Source organism: Arvicola amphibius, chromosome 10 (assembly GCF_903992535.2).
Source record: "Arvicola amphibius chromosome 10, mArvAmp1.2, whole genome shotgun sequence".
In the NCBI taxonomy this organism is placed as follows: domain Eukaryota; kingdom Metazoa; phylum Chordata; class Mammalia; order Rodentia; family Cricetidae; genus Arvicola; species Arvicola amphibius.
In genome coordinates this window covers 2168683-2193353 of record NC_052056.1, presented here as the reverse complement: position 1 = coordinate 2193353, position 24671 = coordinate 2168683, and the positions used below count along the sequence as shown (strand labels likewise).

The 24671-nt window shown below is 41.9% G+C and overlaps 1 protein-coding gene across 1 annotated transcript; it reads left to right on the top strand.

Annotated features, from left to right (window-relative positions):
- Positions 1-386: 386 nt before the first annotated feature.
- Positions 387-1319, top strand: LOC119824203 (beta-1,3-galactosyltransferase 5-like). The gene has a single exon (XM_038344353.1). It carries the CDS (start codon positions 393-395, stop codon positions 1317-1319), a length of 927 nt encoding a protein of 308 aa, XP_038200281.1. The 5' UTR covers positions 387-392.
- The last annotated feature ends 23352 nt before the right edge of the window (positions 1320-24671 follow it).

The following is a 24671-nucleotide window of genomic DNA, read 5'->3' as shown; positions in this document are numbered from 1 at the left end:
ATTTCCTTAATTATTATTTTTCATTTGTGTGTGGAACTTTTTTGGAAAACTTTAAAAGTTTTTAGTTTATGTGCATGGGAATTTTGACTGCATGTTTATCTGTGCACCACTTATGTGCAGTGCTCACAGAGGCCAGAAGAGGGCATCAGATCCACTGGAACAGCAGATACAGTTGGTTGATTGCAGGAAGTGCTCCTAACTACTGAGCAGTCTCTCTAGCCTGTGTTGAACTATCAAATACTTCTCTGTTAGTTCCTTATAAAATATAAATTCTAGTCCTGGTGCTAGTTTTGGAACACCAGAACAAAGCCATCTAATCTCCGTGTGTTTACGTTATCTGTTACTCCACCCTCTCTCTTGGGAGACCTGGCAGTTTGTCTTTGTTCTTTCAGATGGACTTCATGAAGATGAGGCTGGTTTATGCTTTCATTCTGATGGTGGGCGTTCTTTGCTTGTACTTCAGCATGGAGTCTTTTGAGGAACCACCAATTGTTTTCAAGAAAGGTCATGGGAAGTTCCTTCATCTTCCTGATATAGACTGCAAGCAGAAGCCCCCTTTCCTTGTGCTGCTGGTGACTTCATCTCACAAACAGCTGGCAGCTCGCATGGCCATCCGCAAGACATGGGGTAGGGAAACAGAGGTGTGGGGGAGGCGTGTGAAGACCCTCTTCCTCCTGGGGGCCTCAGACAGCACCTATGAGATGAATGCCATAGCCAAGGAGGGCAAGCAGCACCGTGACATCATCCAGAAGGATTTCAAGGACATTTATTCCACTTTGACCCTGAAGACCATGATGGGCATGGAATGGGTCCACAACTTTTGTCCTCAGGCAGCTTTTGTGATGAAAACAGACTCAGATGTGTTTGTGAATGTTGGCTATCTGACTGAACTGCTTATAAAGAAAAACAAAACCTCCAGGTTCTTCACAGGCTATATAATATCCAATAACCCTCCCTTCAGGAGCAAGTTCAACAAGTGGTTTGTGAGTAAATTTGAATATCCCTGGGATACGTACCCACCTTTTTGTTCTGGTACAGGATATGTCTTTTCTAGTGATGTGGCCAGCAAAGTTTTCAATGTCTCTGAGAGTGTTCCATTCCTCAAGCTGGAGGATGTGTTTGTTGGGCTCTGCTTGGCCATGCTGAAGATCCAGCCTGAGGAACTCCACACTGAACCAACCTTTTTCCCATTTGGCTTAAGGTTCTCTGTGTGCCGCTTTCAGAAAATTGTGACCTGCCACTCTGTGACACCCCAGGACTTACTCACGTACTGGCAGGCACTGGAGAACTCTCAGGAACAGAATTGCTCTTCTGTCTGAGGGGAGCCTGTGGCACAAACTTCCAATAACCTTTGGTTATACTTTAGAAAGATCTGGGCTGGCCTTGCTGGGAACTGTCAGGGGAAGAGAGAGAGGACAGGAAGGCAAAGAGTGCTGTTCTCAATGCCCTGCTTACACTAGAGTGGATGTACACACACACACACACACACATGTCAAGACTCCTTCCCATTTGGCACCCAGAGCAATAACAGATCTCATCTACCAGACTTTTGCACTATGTTCTCTATGTTTGAGACATGCCCTAACCTGCTCATTTCAGAGCTCACTATACATATGAAGCCATGGATGTGATCATTCCCATTTTACAGGTCCAGGAGCAAGTAGCCATGTCTACTTACGTGTCCAAAGATTCCTAGCCTGAGGATGGAGCAAGAATGACAATCAATTGCTATATTAATTCAATTGGTGACCCCCAACTGAGTGTCCCATTATTTGCCAGAGGGCAGTGGTGGAAGAAGCTTAGGGTGGGTGTTTTAAAACAAATAGCATCCTTCAGGACCTTTCCTGGTTCCCCTGCCCCTCCCTTCCCAATCCTTCTACCTTTTAAATGCTAAGTCTGGGATGAACCAGCTTTCTAAGCCATTTCCCCTTACTTGAATGATGTAACTAGGCACTAAGTCTGTTAGCCACTGGGTACCCAATGCATCTTCAATATGAGACATGGTTGCCTGCAGACACTAACGCATCTCCATGTTAGAAGGAAACTGGGTTATATGACCATGTAAATCAGCTTGAGTTTTGCTGTATATGTAGGTTGACCACAGTGCTGAAATCCTAGCAAGGGTGACATCTCCTCTGAACCTTCTGGGACACCTTGTCTCTGCTACGGATGTCTTGATGGATTGATGGTGATCAGCTGCAGCTCTGGAGCACTGCAGACCTCTAAGTTCAAACTCAAGGAGAGCCAGGCACAGGCATGGTCTGGTGTAAGATTTCCTTCTGTTTGTGTGTTGCTTTCATTGGTTAATGAATAAAGAAACTGCCTTGGCCTAGTTGATAGGGCAGAACTTATTTATTTATTTATTTATTTATTTATTTATTTATTTATTTATCTATTTATTTATTTATCTATTTATTTATTTATTCATTCAGTCATCCATTTATGTATGTATGTATGTATGTATGTATGTATGTATGTATGTATGTATGTATATAGTGTTCTCCCTGCATGTATGCCTGCAGGCCAGAAGAGAAAATAAGATCTCACTATAGATGGTTATGAGCCACATGCAGTTGCTGGGAATTGAACTCAGGACCTCTGGAAGAGCAGCCAGTGCTCTTAACCTCTGAGCCATCTCTCCAGCCCCCAGGCATAGCTGTTTTAAACACAAGTAGAAAAATGAATTCTGTGTCCAATTTTTTGTTGTGTTATCATTTTGGGGTTTTGGTGCTGGGATGGAGCCCATGACTGCACAAAGCTCTCCCCAGCCCCTGGTGATTGTTTTGCATCATGCATTCTACTACCTCCCTGCAGGGGTCATGGGGATCAGCTCCTGATGCCTGCAGTTCAAATGCTGTGCTGGGAGATTATGACTGTTAACTTGACACAACCTACAATCACGCTGGAAGAGAGTTTTAATGAGAAATATCTCTTTATTATCCATTGGTGTAGGAAGACTCAGCCCACTGTGGGTGACTCTGCTTCCCAGGCAGGGTGTCCTGAGAAGTATGAGAGGAGGAAGCCAGCTGAGGGCAAGCAAGGATCCATGTGTTTTCCTCTCTCTGTTGGGACCATGGATGCACCCTACTGCTTTAAGTTCCTGCCTCGACTTCCCTGCAATAACAGACCACACCTGGAGTGGTGAGCCAATGAAACCCTTCTTCCCTGAGCTGCTTTTAGTCAGGGTGTTTATCACAGTAACAGAAATGAAGCTAAAACAGATGCTCAGGGCATTACCCACACGGGGTCTCAGACCCTTCTCACCCCACCATGCCCCTGGATGTCATCGCCAGTGCTGCCCCTTTGTCCCAAACAGGTGAGTCCAGAGAGCTGTGATACCCTTCTTACATTCTGCTTTGGGAAATATCAGACGGGGAGAACAGACTCATTTCACTTTGTCACATAGAACAAGAAATACCCTCCGTGACTGGAAGTGACTCATCTGAAACCGAGGTCAAATCTGATTTCCTAAAGGATAAAAAATTGTGGCAAGAAGAGCTGAATGAAGTGGGGCCCGAAACCACCTCCCTGTGAAGGGTTGTGTGGATCTTTTTTTTTTTTTTTTTTTTTTTTTTTTTTTTTTGCACCAGGCTCATCCTCTCCATCATGTGCCTGATGGTCACACAATGGCTGGCTTCAGTGGACCAGCCTTCACGGTGAAACACCTCTTGGAGTACACGCAGGCAACAGAGTCTAACCTGCAGCACAGCTTGCTGTTAGTCCTAGGCCTCTTTCTGACAGAAGTTGTTCGCTCCTGGCCGCTTACGCTGACTTGGACATTGCACTATAGAATTGGCACCCAATGTGGGGTGCCAACTGATAAATGGATTAAAATAAATGCTTAAAAGAAATCCCACACTAGTTTACAATTGAAAAATAGATATTAATTTAGGGCTAAACTCACAAATCAGAATTCTCTGCTTAAACAGTTGACAGAGATCAAATCTAGCAATACAACAATCCAAACAAAGAGCCATCCAAAAGGAGGAAGGGGCCGATGAGGCCATGCCCCAGTAGGTGGGTAACCACAAGCTGTAAGACTTCCTACAGCAAAAAATTAATGCCTGTGTTATTGAATGGTGTTTGAAATTGTCATTTGTCTGTACACCGAGGAGGTTCTATAGGCTGACACCGTGTTTAGGGAGCAGGTATATATATATTTATGATTTGTTAATAATGACATTTATCTTTAATAAAAGTTAAATTATAAGCAGCATAATGCATGTGTGTGGTTCTAGCTTACAGCTTATCTGAAGTTAGCCATATCCATATGTGTGGTCTAAATTCTGCTACCTTTTTTTTTCATTTATCTTTGTGTTTGGAAGTTTTTTTTTTTTTTCAATTTTGCTTTGATTTTGTATGTTTAGAAAAGTATTGAGGAAGAATTTTGCTTATGTCTGAAATATAAGAGGACTTCTTGTTTCAACCATGTTTTGGAAGACACAGAACTCTATAGTTCAAAAGGCTTTCAGGGGCAGTGAGCCTTGGGTGAGTAGTGTGGCATTTTTGGTAATTATAAACGCAGACAGTAGGCAATCATCCTTTGGAATTGCTTTCTCGCTGGAGTACTTTTCTTTTGTTTAAGCCTAAGGAATTAACCTTATGAGATGCGTTTGGCATCTTTGATCATTATTTGTTTTTGAGGTGCAGTTTGGATTCTCAATCTCTTAAATGGAATAAAAGTGGATGAACCAGAAGTCTCCCTTTGACCTTGGCATGTCTGCCACTAATCTCATGCGCAGCCCTGGAAATCTCTGCACCCATGCTCCATACTACTCATCTCTGCAGCCTCAGAAACCAAGTTGTAAGCAGCAGGGAGGGCCACAGGGCTGTGCACACAAGTGCACAGATGCCCGGAGATGGGCAGCTTCCAATGGCTCTACTCATTCTCATCCTCACCCGCAACCTTGCCTTTCCATGACAATATGGAAACTGTGGTCTCCTTGAAGGCTGGTCCTGTCCCATCTGCATGCCTTCCTTGTTGCCTCTCCAGCTAGGCTCCCACTGTTATCTCCCATCTGCAGCTCTAGTACCTCCCTCCTTCTAGAACATTCCCTCAGCACACAGCATGCTCACCCTCTCTACACAGACTGTCTTCCAGATAGCCCTTCTACAAATCTACCTCCTTTCTCTTTTTCTCTTAGTGTAAAAACCCTTCCATAGAACAGCTTTCCCCATTTTATCTGTCTCCAGCTTGCTCCCCTCATCCCACTGTATCCTGACCATTCCGGTGGAGCAACCACACCCTCCCTCTGGTAACTACTCCTACCCCATGGGAGGGCAGAATTCAGCCTGCTATTTCTGCCCCTCCAAAGTCTTGTCATCTCTGCATTCTTCTGCTTTATGACAATCAGTGGTCTGCATCGGATTATTAAGAAGCCAGAGGAGGTGGTAGGGCCATGGTTTGGTGAACATAGTGCTTGCTACATGAGCAAGAAGACCTGATTTTAAATCCTAAGAACTTATCTAAAGCTGGGAACAGAAACATGTTATCCCAGTCTCCCTACTGTGAGATGGGAGGTGGATACTCCCTGGAAATTTGCAGGACAGGGGGCCTGGTGTACAAAGTGTAAACTGCTACAAACAAGGTGGAAGGCAAGAATATTGGTACCACGGTTGCCTTGATCTCCACAGGTGGACTGTGACATGTGGACACACACACACACACACACACACACACACACACACACACACACACACAACTGTGACATAATGATTTCTTTTACATTGGAGTCAATCTGGATGAGCTTGTTTCCTTTCTACCAAGTGGGTTCTGCGAATCATACTCAGGCTGCCAGGCTGGATGACCAATGCCTTTACTGGCTAAGCCATTTCTCCAGCCCAGGTGACTTTCTGTAGACACAGATGATACTTACTGGATTGATAAGCAGCCAGTTCTCGTCACAGAGCCTTATTGATCTGTGCTTTCCTGCAGTGAAGACCTGTTTAAGGTCCTAGAGTAAGGTGGTTCTACAATGTCCGTTTTAGATTTGTTCATTATTCTGGTCCTTTTGACCAACGTCTATGAGCCAGGCAAAGCATCCTCTCCACCTGACATGTGCAGGTGAGGAGGGTGGGCCAGGCCAGTCACAGCCAGTTCCTCGTAGCAATGCTGTGTGCTCTCTCTTTGTTTGGATGCACTGTGGCTCTGCAGGCATTGCCAGTATAGATGGATTTTGAACTCAGCAATTAGATCTCTTTCTGTGATGAGGCTCAGGCCATGCTCAATTAGATAATATTTGCATTAGCGAAATTAACACGAGAAATTCTAGATTTGCTTACCTCAGGCAAGAGCCAAGAACTCCAGACAGAGAAGGGCCTCGTATACAAGAAGCCAAACACCATGCCACGTTTATTCAGAGGGAGAGCTAAATTCCACTGACTTGTTGACTGGAGACAGCACCAGAATCAAGTAGGCTTTCTACTCCCTCCTGGTTTGGGATTTCAAAGAATATAATGATTCATAGTGGTCGAGGCAAGATGTGAACCCCTAGTACTTTTCGGTGATTTGCTGGTCCTGAAATCTGGAAGAGGCACTCCATGTGTGAAAAGCACTGGACTCAGAGACTGAGTTAGGGTTAGGTTGGTCAAGGTAAACAGAAGTTCGACCCTGTTACCTTCTACCTGGAATTCACATAGGGCCAAAGGCACACATCTTAAAGGAGGCCTGGCTGGGCTAGATCAGCTTCCCATCAGTGTCAGGAACAGTGATTGATGTATATCAACACAACAAACTTACTTATCATTCATTTTGTGCCCTCCTAGAGGATCTTCCCTCCCTCTTTCCTCCCTTCCTCTCCCTTTCCTCCTTCCATTCTGGCTTTGAACTCACAATCCTCCTGACTGACCCTCCCGAATACTAGGACTACAGACATGTACCACACCTGGCAGAAATTTATTCTCCATTAAAGAAAATGACTGTTAAGGTGGCTTTGGGAGTAGAGTGTGGCTGTGATGAGTGGACATGGGACAGGCACCGTCAGTATTCTTGAAGTGCCAGAGAAACTTTTGAGAGAAAGTACAAGGAAATAGGTCATACCCCAATATGTCTTCTGGGCACAGCACACAGAATATGTGAACTCACCAAGTTTTTTCTTCATATCCTTGGTGGTGATTTCTGAGACCCTTGCTGATATGTTACAGCTTCAGTTGGACATGGTTTGGTCTCAGAGGACTATGGAATGCTGCCCACTGAGAGAGCAAAAGTCACCAGTCCCTGCACATGAGAACCTGTGCAGTTCCTCTGTAACGTCCTGACAGTCAAAGAAGAGTGTGTGTGCTTCCAGCCTGGCGTTTCCTCCCTTAGAGCTTTTAAATACAAATACCACGACTTAAACACGAATGTCTTCAAAGATGAACATGAATGAAAGTGGATCTACACCTGTAGCTCTGGAGAATTGTAAAGATGGGGATGACATTTGCCTCAGGGAAACTGGAGTCCTTCCTCTAGTGAGGGTAATGACAGGTGGGTCCCCTCTGTGGTGATTACCTTCTGATACTGTCACTCCAGAGCTATCTTTACAGTAGTAAGTCACTCGGTTTACAACCTTCAGGTTAATACCTTTGACAACAAAGTGAAAGGGAAGATTTCTCCAGGCAACAAGGCAGTATACAGACAATAAGGGGGTTATACAGGGTGAGTTTAGGTCAGAGCACACAGTTCTCTCTTCAGATGATATGTCATAGGACATGTGCATACCATCAATGATTAAGATTAATCATTGTTAAACATTGTGCCCTTTGTGCTTCATGGAGTCTCAGATGAGGCATAAGGTTAGGATCCCTATGTTCTCAGGTAGTGGGTATGATTTCCTATGAGTCCTTCCTTTCTTCCCTCAGATTTTCCTCCCTGGTGGCTGTTGACCAGCTATGAGCAGCGCCATGACAGCGTGTGCCACGGACTGACTGCCCAATGATCTTGCACTCCCGTCAATTCCCTACAATTAGTCCAGGAGCAAATCCTTCTGGCCTGTGACCCAAGGCAGAAGGCCACTGAGAGCCAGTGGAGCCTCATCTGTCTTTTTCTCTGCTGAGGTGACATTGGAGGTCATGGGTCCCCAACTGTTGCATGGTCCACTTTCTGTCAGACTTACCATAAGTGAAAATGAGTCCAACTGTGTCAGGCTACTGCGATGCCAGGCCTTATTTCCAGTGCCCTCAGAAAATGTCCCAGCTTGAGTCATAACATTGCTTGTTATCCAGAGCTTATAATGGCATCCTAAAGAGGCAACTGCCAAGATTTTTGGAAATGCTTAGCACTGAAATTGGGCTGCAAAATACTCATGAAGACTTTGAGTGTGTGAAATTTTTAGATGCTCACAGGTGGGGTTTTAGATTTATAGGCTTATATTAATTTTCTTATACAAATACTTTAAAAAGATTTCATGATTTTACCCCAAATAGTACCCATACAGAGACAATGTCTCTGGCTGTAAGACCCACAGGGAATGCCCATAGTAATGTATCTGATGTGGGATTTCCCTCTGTATGCTGTGAATACCATTGGTTAACAAAGAAACTGTCTTGAGTCCATGGTAGGGTAGAATAGAGCTTGGAGGGGAAAACTAAACTGAATGCTGGGAGAAAGGAGGTGGAGTCAGAGAGAAGCCATGGAGCTCCCACCAGAGACAGACACACCAGAAGCTTTTTGGTAGGCCATGAGCCTCATGGTAAAATATCAAATAATGGAAACTGGTTAAATTAAGATGTAAAAGCTAGCTAATAAGAAGTTTAGCGCTAATAGGCCACACAGTGATTTAATTAATACAGGTTTTGTGTGGTTATTTTGGAAGTCTGGGTGGCCTGGAAATGAGCAAGTGGCCTCTTACAACAAACTGGTGCTTCAATGTGTGCTAGATAAATCCATGTAAAACCTAGCCTTTGGTCCTCATTCTGCACATGTGATTCTAAGGTCTGTTTTTCCTTTAAAGATAACATCTCATCCTTGGACATTATTTGGATAGTGTGCAGATTGCCTTCCTGGAGAGATACTCTATCTGCTATCCTATTATAACTTTTAACAGATTTTGATTGTCAAATTCATCAGTATGAATTCTTTCAGATAATTGCTCAGAACCCTTTGGCATGGATTGAATTTTATTTGTTAAATTAATGTTATCCTTTTTAAAGTATTTTTTCAAGTCACATTTGATTTTTGATGGTATTAATTCAGTCAGCTAGTTGTTCATTATTAGTCTGTAAAGACTGTATTATCTATAAAGGTACCTCATTCTTGGCTCTGTTATAAAACAAAAAACAAAACTAGGCTAAAATTCACAGTCTCACAGAGGACCTAGACAATGAGTACCCTAAAAGAGACATACATGGATCTAAATTACATGGGACATAGAAAAAGACAAGATCTCCTGAGTAAATTTGGAGCATTGGGGCCATGGGAGAGTGTAGAAGGGGAGGAGAGAGAAAGAGAGGGAGCAGAGAAAAATATAAAGCTCAATAAAAACAATAGAAAATTAAGAAATTGAAGGTTAGAAAGAAATACAATATAAAAAGAATTCCTCAATAGTTATACTTAATGGTCAAAGTTGATAATTGCTCTATATTATCTTGTTCTCTCTCAGGAAATATAATGTAAATTATTCTTTAAATATTGAGAGGTCCTCAAACTATAAAAACAATAAAAAACAACATTTTTTTAAAAAAGTCTAATTCTGTGGAAGAAGCTCAGGAGAGGCTGTTGGCATCAAGTCCCGGAAGTCTTTTTGGGGAGCAGATTATTTCTTCTTCCTCCTCCCCACCCCCAGCTTGACACAGACCGTTCTCCTTTTATGAACGTTCCTCTCATCAGATGTTTCTTCTTTTGTGGGTTGTGGGCAGGTGTTCTGAATAAACAATGGGCATCTCTGAGTCTGGACTTTATGAGATGAGGCCATGTTTTCTGACATGCTGGGGAGTATCTTTTAAGCTGGGCTCTCCCCATTTTGTTCCCACTTGCTGGTTACAGGCAGTAACAAGAAAGGTTAGGTCAGTGCAGAGAAGGACTTCCAGAGGTGGTCTCTGCTTTCCCGAGCTTGGTCTTAGCCTTGGACTCTGAGCTCAGAAATCTGACATCTGTTCTGTTTGCCCATTTAACTGGGCATCAGATCCTATTTCTCCTGGGTTTTCTGGTCCTGAGAGTCACTCCTGGTTCCTGTGGTATTGTATAGCTTCCTGGTTGTTGTAATGGACGAGCGCAGGCCCCTTGTTCCATCCCACTCGGCTAGCTCAGTTGGTAGAGCATGAGACTCTTAATCTTAGGGTCATGGGCTCAAGCCCCACGTTGGGCATTAGATGAAAGCGTCATCTAACAATCCCACACCAGTTTGGAATTATGATTAATAGAATGGTTATTTATTTAAAGGGAAAAAAAACTTAAAGATCACCATCCCAGACAACAGCCCTCTGCACCATCAGGAAAGGAGTCTAGTAGCCGGAAGTGGAGCCGGAAGCAAGAGAGCAAGAAGAGGGCTGCCAGTGCTTTTTTAAAGAGAGAGACCATGCCCCTGTGGGCTGGTAGCTCAGTGGCTATTGGCTGGAGGAGCAGAAGGAGCTTCACAGCACCCTCTGTTGTAATTGAGGAGTGCAGGCCCCTTGTTCCATCCCGCCCAGTTAGCTTATACCCAAAATAATCACACGGAGATCTGCATTAATTAAATTGCTGCCTGGCCCATTATTTCTAGCCTTTTCTTGGCTAATTCTTACATATTTGTTTAACCCATCTCCATTAATGTGTATTGCCACTTCACTGTGGCTTACCGGTATGAGTCTAACCAGTGTCCATCTCAAGAGAGGAGAGCCATGGCATCTGCCACACTACCTTCTTCCTCCAAGAATTCAGTTCTGTCTACTCCACCCACCTAAGGGCTGACCTATCAAAACGCCAAGGAAGTCTCTTTATTTAACCAATGAAAGTAACACATAGACAGAAGACCCTCCTACACCACCTGGTATCTTCTGTTTCCAGATAAATAAGTTGATTGAACAGGAAGTAATCCTTTCTTGAACCTGACAGAGCTATTGTGTCCTTTTCCTGACTCTATCAGCTACCAGGGGCACACTGCACATTTGTTGCCCCACCCTGGGTTGGGTAAGCTGAGTGTGTATGTGTGTGTGTATGTGTAGGGATTGGGGTGGGGTTGAGGGTGAGGAGGGTGGGGATGGGAGTTGGGGAGTGGCCTCCAGTACACATATGGCTTTTCTCCTGATCCCTATTGCTTGTCTCTGCTCAATTCCCTGCCATCAGGGAAACACATGACTGGCAAGTGATCTTTCTATTTTTCCTAATCGCAGGCTTTCCTTTGCCTGGGCTTGGGGATTTTGCTCCATTAGACTTTGTGACTGGCCTCCTGTGGGTTTGGACAACACTTTCTTTATCTTCTGGTAAGAGGGAATTATCTGAGCCCATGTCTGAAGCTGCAGGGTGAAAGGGTGGGTGAGATGGATGACAGAGGTTTTGGTAAAGTTACATAATCTCAGGTTAAAACCAGGACCGTGAGATTGAGTGTCCCCAGACTGAATTTGAAATAACTGATGACCAGCTGTCCTGCTAGTGATACGGCATGAATAGGTTGAACCCTGGACTCTGGAAACCACAGTCCTTGGCTGCTAGTTATTAAGGTAGTTCATCTGCTCCACCGCCTAATCAAGGGTGGGGTATTGTTGTTCCAGGCAAGATCCATGTGATCTAGATGCCACGTTGACATACCCAGATAAACCTTGGCTCATTATAATTTCAATATAGAGATAAAAACACACCATCTCATGCTGAGAAAGATCTGAGCTTGTCACAGCCCTTATAGCTCAGCCTGAATGAGTGACTCTTCAGAGAGCACACTTGCTCTGGGAAAGGAGAAGAATCATTTGGAATATAAGCTGACTGTGCTTGTTATTGGTCATCTAGTGAAATTTCCAGCTGGATCTCTGAACTGGATAGTCATCTGTAATCTGTACTGAGTACGGAAAGAACCTGCAGACCCAGCTGTGGTAAGACAATAACAGAGCTTTTCACAAAATTATATAAAGCAAGAACATGGCTGCTTCAAAAATATGGCTGAGGGGAAGGTTCTTATTGTAAGTATGAGGGGTGAACAGTCAGAGGCACCTGGAAGAGTCCAGAGCAGGGACAGAAAGTAACAGACTGAACTGAGCTTTGAGAAAAGAGGGAAGTGGGGAGAGGAGAGCAAGAGAGGAAGAAAAGAGAATAGAAGAGAGAGGGGAGAACAAAAGGAAGAGGTCAAGAGGGGCACATGGATAAAATGGCAGGGTTTTAGAGGAAGGAGAAGCTGGGGAAGGATCCCCTGAGCTGGAGGGATTTAGGGGGCAGGGTTAGCAGAGCTGAGAAGAGCCACAGGAACTGAGTGAGCTTGGATATTAGCTTGTGCTCTCCATTGCTAATAGGCATCACAGACAGCCATTTGTTCCTAGTTTCTTTCGGATCTGATAAAAATAACATGGTAGTGAGTTGAAAACCAAGCTCAAGGGCTCAGAATGCTACGTAATGATATTCACTTGGTAAAGATGTCATCCAGACTTTTTATATCTGATTTTGAAGATCATCCTACTTCCTCAGTAAGAACTAGAAGTCATTTGGGACCAAACAGGGCTAAAGATGTAGTTGATCACTCCCTCATTCCCTATGTACTCATGGAGACAGAGGAACTTGGGCACATTTATTCAACCCTGCACCTCAATTCTCTCCATTGACACCACAGAGGCTGATATTATTATTTCTCTGGGTGCACATGAGGACGATATGGTCGCATCTTTCCTTGTGAAACCAGCGACAATAATTATTGCAGCATTACCTCTCATTTTCTAAGTTCTCTGCTGAGTTTTGCTTGGTTATGGAAAGAAATAAAAAAGCTTCTCAAGTTATAAAATAACTTGGTCTTAAGGATAATTTCCAACTAGTATAAGATATATATTTTGGGGCTCAGTAGAATGGCAAAATGGAGGACAGACTTTGGGACAAAATGGCCAGTGTGCTGACTCAAGTTTGGGTTCTCTTCCATGTAGCTCATTCTCTCTGTCTAAACTCCCTTCCCAGTGTCACTGGTCAAGGCTGTCTATTCTCTCTCTTGCAAGACCTCACTTCTCCATTCCCTAGGAGTGTGTTAACTGCCATGTGTTAGCTCTGCAAGTCCCTCTTTTAATCTCCTGGGTCTCATGTAATTTCTTATGTCTGTTGTGTTTTGCTGACTAAATATTCCCAATTTATCTGGGAAGCAGTACATTTATCAAGCTCACCTTTTATCCACTACTGGGAGATTACTTCCAGATTAGCTGGGCTGTCATTCTTTCTTAACAAGGACAGAGTCACATGGTTGGCTGCCTCTGTAGGTTCAAGTTATCTTGATTATTCATTATTGCCTCTCTCTTATTTGTATTTTATTCAAATTCTTCTCAGAGCTTCAGTTGGATCCTCTGTATCACATTCTATTTCTTTGTTGTTTATTTTCCCCGGCTATGATAAAACGGGAGTGAGAGGGTTCAGGCAGTGTGAATAAGCATGATTTCCAGGTTGTTTTTCATGTTATTTTATTATAATATGTTTTCAAGGCTACTCAGGTTAGGTAGGAAATTCCTTCCTTCTCTCTCTCTCTCTCTCTCTCTCTCTCTCTCTCTCTCTCTCTTTCTTTCTTTGATGGAGGATTCTCATTAGCTAATAAACAAACTGCCTTGACCAGCCCTTAGGTGGGTGGAGTAGACAGAACAGGAAGAAGGAAGTGAGGTAGATGGCTCAGTCAGATGCCACGCCTCTCCTAAGTTAGTCAGACTGCTGTGCCTCTCCTAAGGGAGACAGATGAGATGGAGCCAGCCACCAGTTCAGACATGCTGAATCTTTCCCAGTAAGACACCATTTGTGGTGTTATACAGATTATTAGATATGGGTTAGTCAAGATGTGAGTAAGAAGCTGGAACTAATGGCCAGGCAGTATTTAAAAGAATACAGTTTCCGTGTAATTATTTCGGGTAAATCTAGCTGGTGGTTGGGAGCTGGGCAGCTGGAAGCTGGCCCACAGCCCCTCGCTACAGAATGGCACCCACGTGGATAACTGAATCCACAGAAAGCTTGAGAAAACTTGGGAAAGAATAGAGTAAAGCATGGCTTCTTGGTAGCAGCAATTTCTTGGGTCTGAACATGTGTTTTTTGGTTTTCAGCCGTAGCAGGAAAAAAGCTGTGCTGTTTTAAAATGCCAGCTTTTTGGGCCATCCTGCCAGGGCAAACTCTGACTCTTTCAAGCAGGCAGTCCTGACTATGGAGCTTTTGATTGTTGTTTAACACTGTTGCAGCTTGCTTGCTGGCAGGGACCTTGAACTGCCATAGAGTTGTGGCAATGAACATGGCTACAGCCAGTACCTCTGCCATGAGTCTGGAAAGCTAAAGAATGGGCTGGATCTAGCTGTCAAAGTCACGGCTTTAGTCCTACCGATATCGTTTGGTAAATTAAAGACTCATGTAGTCAGAAAAGGAGAGATATACAGTAAATGAAAAATTCAAAGTTGAAGAAAACGTCTAAATGGTTTACAATGTGTTAAAATATATGCAGGCTAAAGGTTAAAGTTCTTAAAAGTAAAAAAGAAAAAGGAAGTAGCTAGGGTATGGTGGTACACACCTTTAATCCCAACACTTGGGAGACAGAGGTAGATTGACCTCTGTGACTTCAAGGTGTGGCAGGACACACCTTTAATCCGAATGCTTGGGAGGCAGAGACAGGCAGATCTCTGTGAGTTCAAGGTGTTATAGCACACACCTTTAATCCCAGCACTTGGGAAGCAGAGACAGTAGATCTCTGTGAGTTCAAGGACAGCCTGGTCTAAAGAGTTATTCCAGGACAGAGATATACAGAGAACCTGTCTCAAAAAATAAAAGTAAAAATAAAAGAAATAGAGGTTAAAGCAAAGCTGCACAAAGATGGAAAATACACAGAGAATCTTGATACTGTATACTATTATGCTCTCTTTGAATTGTTTGAATGCTGAGGAAGAAGCAACAGCTGCTAAAAGATATTTGTTTATAAATGCTGCTGAACTAATCCAAGAAAGATATCTTGAAAATACCTTGACTTCAGAATTTGGATCTAAGGATATGATACTTTCGAAAAGAGATTCTTCTTTTGTTTTTACAGAAAATGAAACCCTGTGGATTGTTTATATCCCAATGTGGTATGATAGACCACGCCCTCCTGAAAGGTTGCTATGAATACCCTCAAAAAATTACTTCACCCAACTGATGACTGAGATGAACCTGACATACAGGTTACACCATGAAAGATCTGATTAACAGCGTCCCCATTCAGCAGGAAGCAGTTTGGAGACAAATAACTATGTCCATATTCCCAAATATTGTTTATAAATGTTCTTTTACATTTAAAGGGGGATATGATGTAGATATGAATAATTTGCATTGGTATAGATTTTGCTTTATTGATAGAGATTTAAGGTCAATTTTGTTATATGTATCTTTGATACTGATTAAGGTATTATGATTGTGTAGTTCATTTTAAAAATGTAATGTGTAATTAGGAAATATAGGTTGCTAATGGATAATCATTGATAATAGTAAAACTTGTAGCTATGTTAGTTAGATTTTCTAGATATATAGAGATATATTTCAGTTAGATAGGCATTCCTAATATCTTTCAAAGACTACAGAATATTGCACTTAAATGTTTTAATAAATTAAGGCTTTTCATGACAATGAGACACGTCAGCGTCTGGCAGCACCAATCTACTTCAAGAGGAAGATGGGCATCGAAGAGGCTCCTTATGGAGATTGATAGCAATTTGCACAAGAAACTGCTCTTGCCTGGACTGTTGCAGAAACTGGACACAAAGAACCCACAGAGAGAGGACTGCTGAACTTGCCTAAGTGTGAGATGATTCTTTGGGGTTCTTGACTCATGAAAGAGTCTGCGAGACATTCTGCAGGACACAGCAGAGAGTGACTGAACTGCCTTTGAAATTTCCTGCTTCATGGAAATGTCTGCTGGATACTTATGGACCTATAGGCTGAAGATGAATGCCCCAACAGTACAAAAGAACTTTGGTTGACTGTCCAGGCAGCAAAATGTCTCTGTGATTTCTAGAGTTTTGCAAGTTGCTTACTTCTCATTTACTTAGGTAATATGTCCTTCTGGAATCTTTGATGGAGTTGAAGAATAGATAGATAGTTATAGTTGTTCCCTTTGTTATGATAAAAGATAAAATGGATATAAATATTGTAACTGTAATTCTTACTTGATAACTGTTGTTATATGTAATTTTACTATGTTAAAGTTAAAGCATTTCTTTTTTGTTTAAACAGAAAAAGGGGAAATAATGGCAGATTCTCATTAGCTAATAAACAAACTGCCTTGGCCAGCCCTTAGGTGGGTGGAGTAGACAGAACAGGAAGAAGGAAGTGAGGTAGATGGCTCAGTCAGATGCCACGCCTCTCCTAAGTTAGTCAGACTGCCATGCCTCTCCTAAGGGAGACAGATGAGATGGAGCCAGCTGCCAGTTCAGACATGCTGAATCTTTCCCAGTAAGACACCATTCGTGGTGTTACAAAGATTATTAGATATGGGTTAGTCAAGATGTGAGTAAGAGGCTGGAACTAGTGAGCCAGGCAGTGTTTAAAAGAATACAATTTGTGTGATGTTATTTCGGGTGTAAAGCTAGCCGTGCAGGAGCCAGGCGGCCAGGAGCCGGGCGGCCTGCAGCTCCTCACTACCTTTCTTTCTTTCTTTCTTTCTTTCTTTCTTTCTTTCTTTCTTTCTTTCTTTCTTTCTTCTTCTTCTTCTTCTTCTTCTTCTTCTTCTTCTTCTTCTTCTTCTTCTTCTTCTTTCTTTCTTTCTTTTCTGTTCCCTTTTTTGTTTTTTGTTTTCTTTTGCTTTTGGTTTTTCAAGATAGTGTTGCTTTGTAGCTTTGAAGCCTCTCCTGGAACTAGCTCTTGTAGACCAAGCTGGTCTTGAACTCACAGAGACCTACCTGCCTCTGTCTCCTGAGTGCTGGGATTAAAGGCAATCCCTACTACCATATAGCTAAATGCATATTTCCTAAAATTGTAAACTATTTCAGGCTGTAGAAAAGTCAGAAAGCTGCAGACAAGCTGTGTGTGAGCATGTCCCTGTCACATTGGTGGCACCTTGCTGTTATTTATAAGTTGAGATAGTAAAAAGTGAGTCAGTCATAAAGCATTTCCTTTCATTTCTCTCCCTGTCTTTTACCCTTTCTCACTGCTCTGGATTCTTCCTCCATCCTTCCTGTGTGTGTGCTCGTATCTCTATGTGTGATTCTGTATCTCACATCACTACAATTATGCTTTTGAAATTTGTGGATATTAAGCTGTAGTCCTAATTTCTGCATTTTCATCACTATTGCTAGATACTAGATGTTTTGCATTTTTATGTAAAACACAGTGGTAGGCATTCCTGGTCTGTCTCCTCTTGCACAACTGTGTGATTTCCTGTAGATTAAGGATCTATCTGTAAGAGTGTAATTGACTTCCAGGGCAGTTCTCAGACTGGTCTCAATCTGTCCTTGATCCTGAGGGGCTGCACTAAACCACACAACTACCAACCATATGATTTAGTAACTCAGTGCCTGGTTCCCTACAGCTTGGCCAAGACTTAGACTCACTAGACCTTTATGTTTGTATTAATTAAAAATGTAGTAACTCTGTCTCATTATTTAAGATGCATTTACCTCTCTTTGTGTCCTCATTGTTGTCTAAATTCTCTGGGATTATGAATTGTAGGCTGGTTTTCTTTGATTTATGTTTAGAAATCACCTATGTGTGAGTACATGTGATAATTGTCTTTTTGTGTCTAGGTTACCTCACTCAAAATGATGTTTCTTGCTCCATCCATTTTCCTGTAAAATTCAAGATGTTATATTTTTCTTCTGTTTAGTACTCCATTGTGTAAATGTACCACATTTTCCTAATTCATTCTTTGATCTAATCTACATGGGAGGTAGGAAAAGACAAAATCTCCTTAGTAAATTGGAAGCATAAGGACCTTGGGGAATGGATGAAGTGAAGGGTTAGAGGCAAGGAGGGAAACAGAGAAAAATGTAGAGCTTGATTAAAATCAAATAAATAAATAAATAAATAAATAAATACCTCACATATTAAAAAAAGAAAAAAGTGCACTTACCTAAGCTGGGTGGTTGTACAAACCATTAATCCCAGCACTCAAGAGTCAGTTGTTGGCAGATCTCTGTGAGTTCAAGGCCAGCCTGGTTTGTAGAGAGAGTTCCTAAACAGCTAGGGCTACACAGAGAAACCCTGTCTCAAAAAAAAAAAAAAAAACAAAGAAGAGGAAGAGGAAGAAAATATGTATTCACCTGATTCTAGAATAGCTAGTTGTGTTTTCATTAATATATGGGTATGAGCCTATGATTTTTTGTATCTTGTTTATCAAGCTGTCGTCATCATCTATGGATTGATCTATCCATATTTCGACTCTTTGTATTTAACATATATTTTTTCTTTTCTATCATCTAGCCACCACATATTAGTCTTCTATCATTTATGTACTTATCAATGTCTATTTTCTATTCATAATATATATTTTTATCTATCATCTAATATCTATCTGGTATATCTACCAATCAGCTGGTAATCTATCATCTATTCATCTCTATAATTTATAAGTAGCCTAGAATGCATGTTTTCATCAATCTATCATTGATCTCCTATTTATAATCTATATAATTACCTAACTTTTATTGTATATCTTTTTGGTATACCTATTATCTATTTGTCATTTATCTTTGATTTAAAATCACATATCATTTCTCTATCACCTACCATGTATCTATTTATAATCTATTATCTATCCATTATCTATCTTTCTATCTTTCTATCTATCTATCATCTATCTATCTATCTATCTATCTATCTATCTATCTATCTATCTATCATCTATCATCATCTATCATCTATCTATCTATCTATCTATCATCTATCTATCTATCTATCTATCTATCTATCTATCATCTATCTATATCATCTATCATCTATCATCTATCTATCATCTATCTATCTATCTATCTATCTATCTATCTACCTACCTACCTATCTATCTACCTACCTACCTACCTACCTACCTACCTACCTATCATCTATCTATCTATCTATCATCTATCTATCTATCTATCTATCTATCTATCTATCTATCTATCTATCATCTATCTATCTATCATCATCTATCATCTATCATCTATCATCTATCATCTATCTATCTATCATCTATCTATCATCTATCTATCTATCTATCTATCTACCTACCTACCTACCTACCTATCATCTATCTATCTATCATCTATCTATCTATCTATCTATCTATCATCTATCTATCTATCTATCTATCTATCTATCATCTATCTATCTATCTATCTATCATCTATCTATCTATCTATCTATCTATCTATCTATCTATCTATCATCTATCATCAATCATCTATCTCTGTCTCTTTGTTACTGTGACAAAATTCTTGACAAGACAGAAGTAACTTGAGATGGAGAATTGCCCTGGGATCACAGGGGAGAAGGTACAGTCCATTACAGCAGGGACAGCATGGAGTAAGGACCAGCTCCTGTCTCTGGGAGCAGGAAGATGAGGTAACTAGTCAAACCACACCAACCAGGCAGCTCTATAGCTTAGGTGAGAAGATCAGACTGTAACACTTAATGGGTTGCCCCCACCTTATCCAGTTATGCTTCCACACAAAGTGCCCATTGTCTTGCCAAGACCAGGCCAGAAAATGTGGACCAATAATTTATTCACACAAGCCATGTGGGACATTTCCCTTTCATATTAAGAAAGTCTCTCTATCTGCCTACCGCTTGGCATTGCTCTTCTGTGAGGGATCTGTTTGTACCTTCTGTTCATGTTTGTACCTTCTGTTCACTTTTCATTTCAATGTCTTCTTCTTAGTGGTTGCATAGGCTTGTTAGAGCCTTCATTTACCTGTGAAAACCATTCCCTTAGAGACTTAATTTTCACTGTGATGTCTGCTATACAGACATCTTAGTCCAGGTGACTTAGAGCAGAAACTTGTGAAGACCAAGTAAGTCTTAGGTCAAAGTCCCTGAGTGGCTGGCTCCTGGTGAGGTCTCTCTTCTGGTTGCAGACTTCCATTTTCTGTCATTTGAAGGGCCTGGCATTTCTCTTTCTTTCTCTTCTAATATTCAATTTAATTAGGGCCCTACCCTGGAGCCTCATAATCTAACCTTAATTACAGCTTGAAGGCTCTGCCGTACTGGGGTTAGAACTCCACCATGACTGTTAGGGGAGGCACCATTTAGTTCATGACATTGGTCTCTTTGCCTGTACCTCGCCAATACATTCCTAACTTATGACTGAATGGCAGGATTCACAGGCAGCAGGTTTTCCTCTGTTTTCTTTGTAATGTGCTGGTCAGTTTTTGTTCTCTATGTGAATTTCACATTCACTTGTCAAGTTGAGTTAAAACTGTTGTCATTTCAGAATTGTTGTTCTGTCAGAATGTATTTCTTAGTTTCAGAGCAAACACAACTTATTTATTCATTTATTATTACTCCAGGGTTGTATTTTTCAGAGAGTCTTTCTATATAGCTGAGGCTGGCCTCAAATTCTTGATCCTTCTGTCTCAGTTTCCTTAGTCCTGGCATTACAGGAATGCACCACAACACCTGGCTCAATATGCTTAATTTCCAGACTGTTTGCATTTTGCACAGTGTTCTTGTTAATGTCATTCTGGTCTGGGATCACACCCAGAATCACATGTCGTAGTTGGTTTTCATCTCTGCTTCCAATAATACCTCTGTAATAGCCTTTCAGTCTTTGTTTCTCATGAGTTTAACACATCAGGAAGGGCCAGAATGAGTGTTTCATAAAATGTCTTTCAGTTTGAACTTGCCTCATTAGAATGAAATTAGGAATTCTTATTAATAATACTGTAAAGGAACTGGGCAGTGGTGGTGCATGCCTTTAATCCCAGTACTTGGGAGGCAAAAGCAGCTGGACTGGAGACTAGCTTGGTCTACAGAGTGAGTTCCAGGACGGCCAGGTGTACACAGAGAAACCCTGTTTTGAAAAACCAAAAAGAAGAAAAAAAATACTATATAGGCATAATAACCCAGATATATTCTTATTGGTTATAATGTTCATATGTAGGATGTCTTTATATTAAAAAATAAGTTTTACTATGTTTTATTGTGTGTGTGTGTGTGTGTGTGTCTTGTGAATGTATTCCATGTGTGCACACAACCGTGGGGGCCAGAAGAGTGTGTTGGATCCCATGGAGTAGGAATTAGAGGAAATTGTGAATTGCCCAAAATGGCAACTGAGAACTGAACTGGAGTCCTCTGAAAGATGAGAAAGTGCTCTCAAGCACTGGGGCATCTCTCCAGCACCTGTCTTCAGTGTTTTAATGCAGTTAATTATATAAGATATTTTGATTATGAATACGTAGAAAAGATATAGCTTGTCTTAGGGTTTCATTGCTTTGGAGAGACACAGTGACCACAGCGACTCATTTTTTTATTATTAGTTTTTATCACTTTTAAAAAACAACAATCCAATTTCCCACTTTCTCCCCTCCTCTCACTTCCCTCCCACTTCCCTCCCACTCCCTCCACACACCCCTCTCACCCCCTCCAGTCTTAAGAGAGGGCAAGGCTCCCTGCCCCATAGAAAGTTCAAGGTTCTCCCCACTACATCCAGGTTGAGCAAAGTATACATCCAAAGAGAACAGGATCCCAACAAGCCAGTACATGCAATAGAGACGAATCCCAGTGCCATTATCATTGGGCCCTCGTCTGCCCAACTATCAACCATATTCAAAGGGTCCAGTTTGATCCCATGCTCATTCACTGCCAGTCCAGTTGGAGTTGGTGAGCTCCCATGATATCAGGCAAACTGTCTCAGTGGGCGAACCCCTCATGGTTTCAATAGTCTGCCTGCAGCAAGGTAGGCCCTTTGTCGGTGAGCTGCCTGGCCAGCAAGGAGACCGGATTGTCTACCAGAAGATCTATCATTCGTTGGGGTGAGTGAGTGCCTGATCCGTGGCAGCCGCCTGGAGACGGACCACAGACATTCCTCAACCCCCTAGACTTTCTGGTCTTCCTGCAGGGGCTATTCTCCCTGGATACTGCCTCTCTACCTCTCTCTTCCTGTCCCATCCCAGCTTGCACCCAGAACCCCCCCTTCATCCTCCCATCTTCAGGGACATAAAATCCCCCAGCTCAGCCTGTTTGGGTGCTGGGACCGGGTAGTGAGTGCACCCAGGCAGGTGGGAGTTCCTTTGAAATTCTTCTATTGAGAAATCTCTGTATAGTTCAGTACATCATTTTTTAATTGGGTTATTTAGAATTTTAATTTATAACTTATTGAGTTTTTTCTGTTTTTTTTATTTTTCTATTTAAAAATTTACATTTCCTCCCCTCCTCCCATTCCCCTCCCACTCCCCCACTCACCCTCCTTCCTCCCCTTCTCTCCTTAAGAGAGGGCAGGGTACCCTGCCCTGTGGGAAGTCCAAGGCCCTCCCCGCTCCATCCAGGCCTAGGAAGGTGTGCATCCAAATAGACTAGGGTCCCAAAAAGCCAGCACACACAGTAGAAACAAGTCCCAGTGCTATTATCAATGGCTTCTCAGTCTACCCCCATTGGCAACCACATTCAGAGAGTTTGGTTTGATCACATGCTCATTCATTCCCAGTCCAGCTGGATTTGGTGAGCTCCCATTAGATCAGGCATGCTGTCTCAGTGGGTGGACCAACCTCTCCCTGTCCTGACTTCCTTGCTCATCTTCTCCCTCCTTCTGCTCTTCAACTGGACCTTGGGAGATCAGTCCATTGCTCTGATGAGGGTCTCTGTCTCTATCTCCATCCATTGCTGGACAAAGATTCTATGGTGATATTTGAGATCATCAATGTGATAGTGGGGCAAAGCCAGTTCAGGCACCCTCTCCTCTGCTGCCCAAGGACCTAGCTGGGGACATCCCTGTGGACACCTGGGATCCCCCCTAGTGACAAGTCTCTTGTCAACCCTAAAATGGCTTCCTTAATGTAGATATCTTCTTCCCTGCCCCTATATTCACCATTCCTCCATCTCCACCCTCCCACTCCCCCAAGCTCTCCCCAGTCTTTCCCTTCTCCCTTCTTTCTCCCCCTCTCCCCTTCCCCCATACCCATCCCCCCTCTACCCCACCTCCATGCTCCCAACTTTTTCCTGGAGATCATGTTTGCTTCCAATTTCCAGGAGGATCTATATATGTTTTTCTTTGGGTTCACCTTGTTATTTGACTTCTCTACGCTTGTGAACTATAGGCTCAATTTCCTTTTGTTTATGGCTAGAGTCCACTAATGAGTCAGTACATACCATATTCATCTTTTTGGGTCTGAGTTATCTTACTCAGGATAGTGTTTTCTATTTCCATCCATTTGCAAGCAAAATTCAAGATGTCATTTTTTCCCGCTGAGTAGTACTCTAATGTGTATACATTCCACACTTTCTTTATTTATTCTTCAGTTGAGGGGCATCTAGGTTGTTTCCAGGTTCTGCCTATTACAAATAATGCTTCTATAAACATAGTTGAACAAATAGTATGATTGGGCATCTCTTGGGTATATTCCCAAGAGTGGTATTGCTGGATCCTGGGGTAGGTTGATTCCAAATTTCCTGAGAAACCACCACACTGATTTCCAAAGTGGTTGCACAAGTTTGCATTTCCACCAGTAATGGATGAGTGTTCCCCTTATTCCACATCCTCTCCAGCATAGGCTAACATTGGTGTTTTTGATTTTAGCTATTCTGACAGTTGTAAGATGGTATTTCAAAGTTGTTTTGATTTGTAGTTTCCTGATCACTAAGGAAGTTGAACATGACCTTAAGTGTCTTTTGGTCATTTGAACTTCTGTTGAGAATTCTATGTTCAGTTCAGTACCCCATTTTTAATTGGGATAATTTGATATGATAGTGTACATCAGTGACCCCAAGAACTCTACCAAAGAACTCCTACAGATGATAAATACATTCAGTGATGTGGTATGATACAAGATCAACTCAAAAAAATCAGTAGCTCTCCTATACACAAAGGATAGAGAAGCAGAGAGGGAAATCAGAGAAACTTCACCTTTCACGATAGCCACAAATAGCATAAAGTATCTTGGGATAACACTAACCAAGGAAGTGAAAGATCTAGTTGACAAGAACTTTAAGGCTTTGAAGAAAGAAATTGAAGAGGACACCAGAAAATGGAAGAATCTCCATGCTCTTGGATGGGTAGGATCAACATAGTAAAAGTGGCAATTCTACCAAAAGCAATCTATAAATTCAATGCAATCCCCATCAAAATCCCAACAAAATTCTTGACAGACATTGAGAGAACAATAATCAACTTTATATGGAAAAACAAAAAAACCCAGAATAGCCAAAACAATCCTATACAATAAAGTACTTCTGGATGCATTATTATCCCTGACTTCAAACTCTACTACAGAGCTACAGTAATGAAAACAGCTTGGTATTGGCATAAAAACAGAGACATCGACCAATAGAATTGAATCAAAGTCCCAGACATTAACCCACAAACCTATGAACACCTGATTTTTGACAAAGGACCTAAAATTATACAATGGAAGAAAGAAAGCATCTTCAACAAATGGTACTGGCATAACTGGATGTCAACCTGTAGAAGAATGAA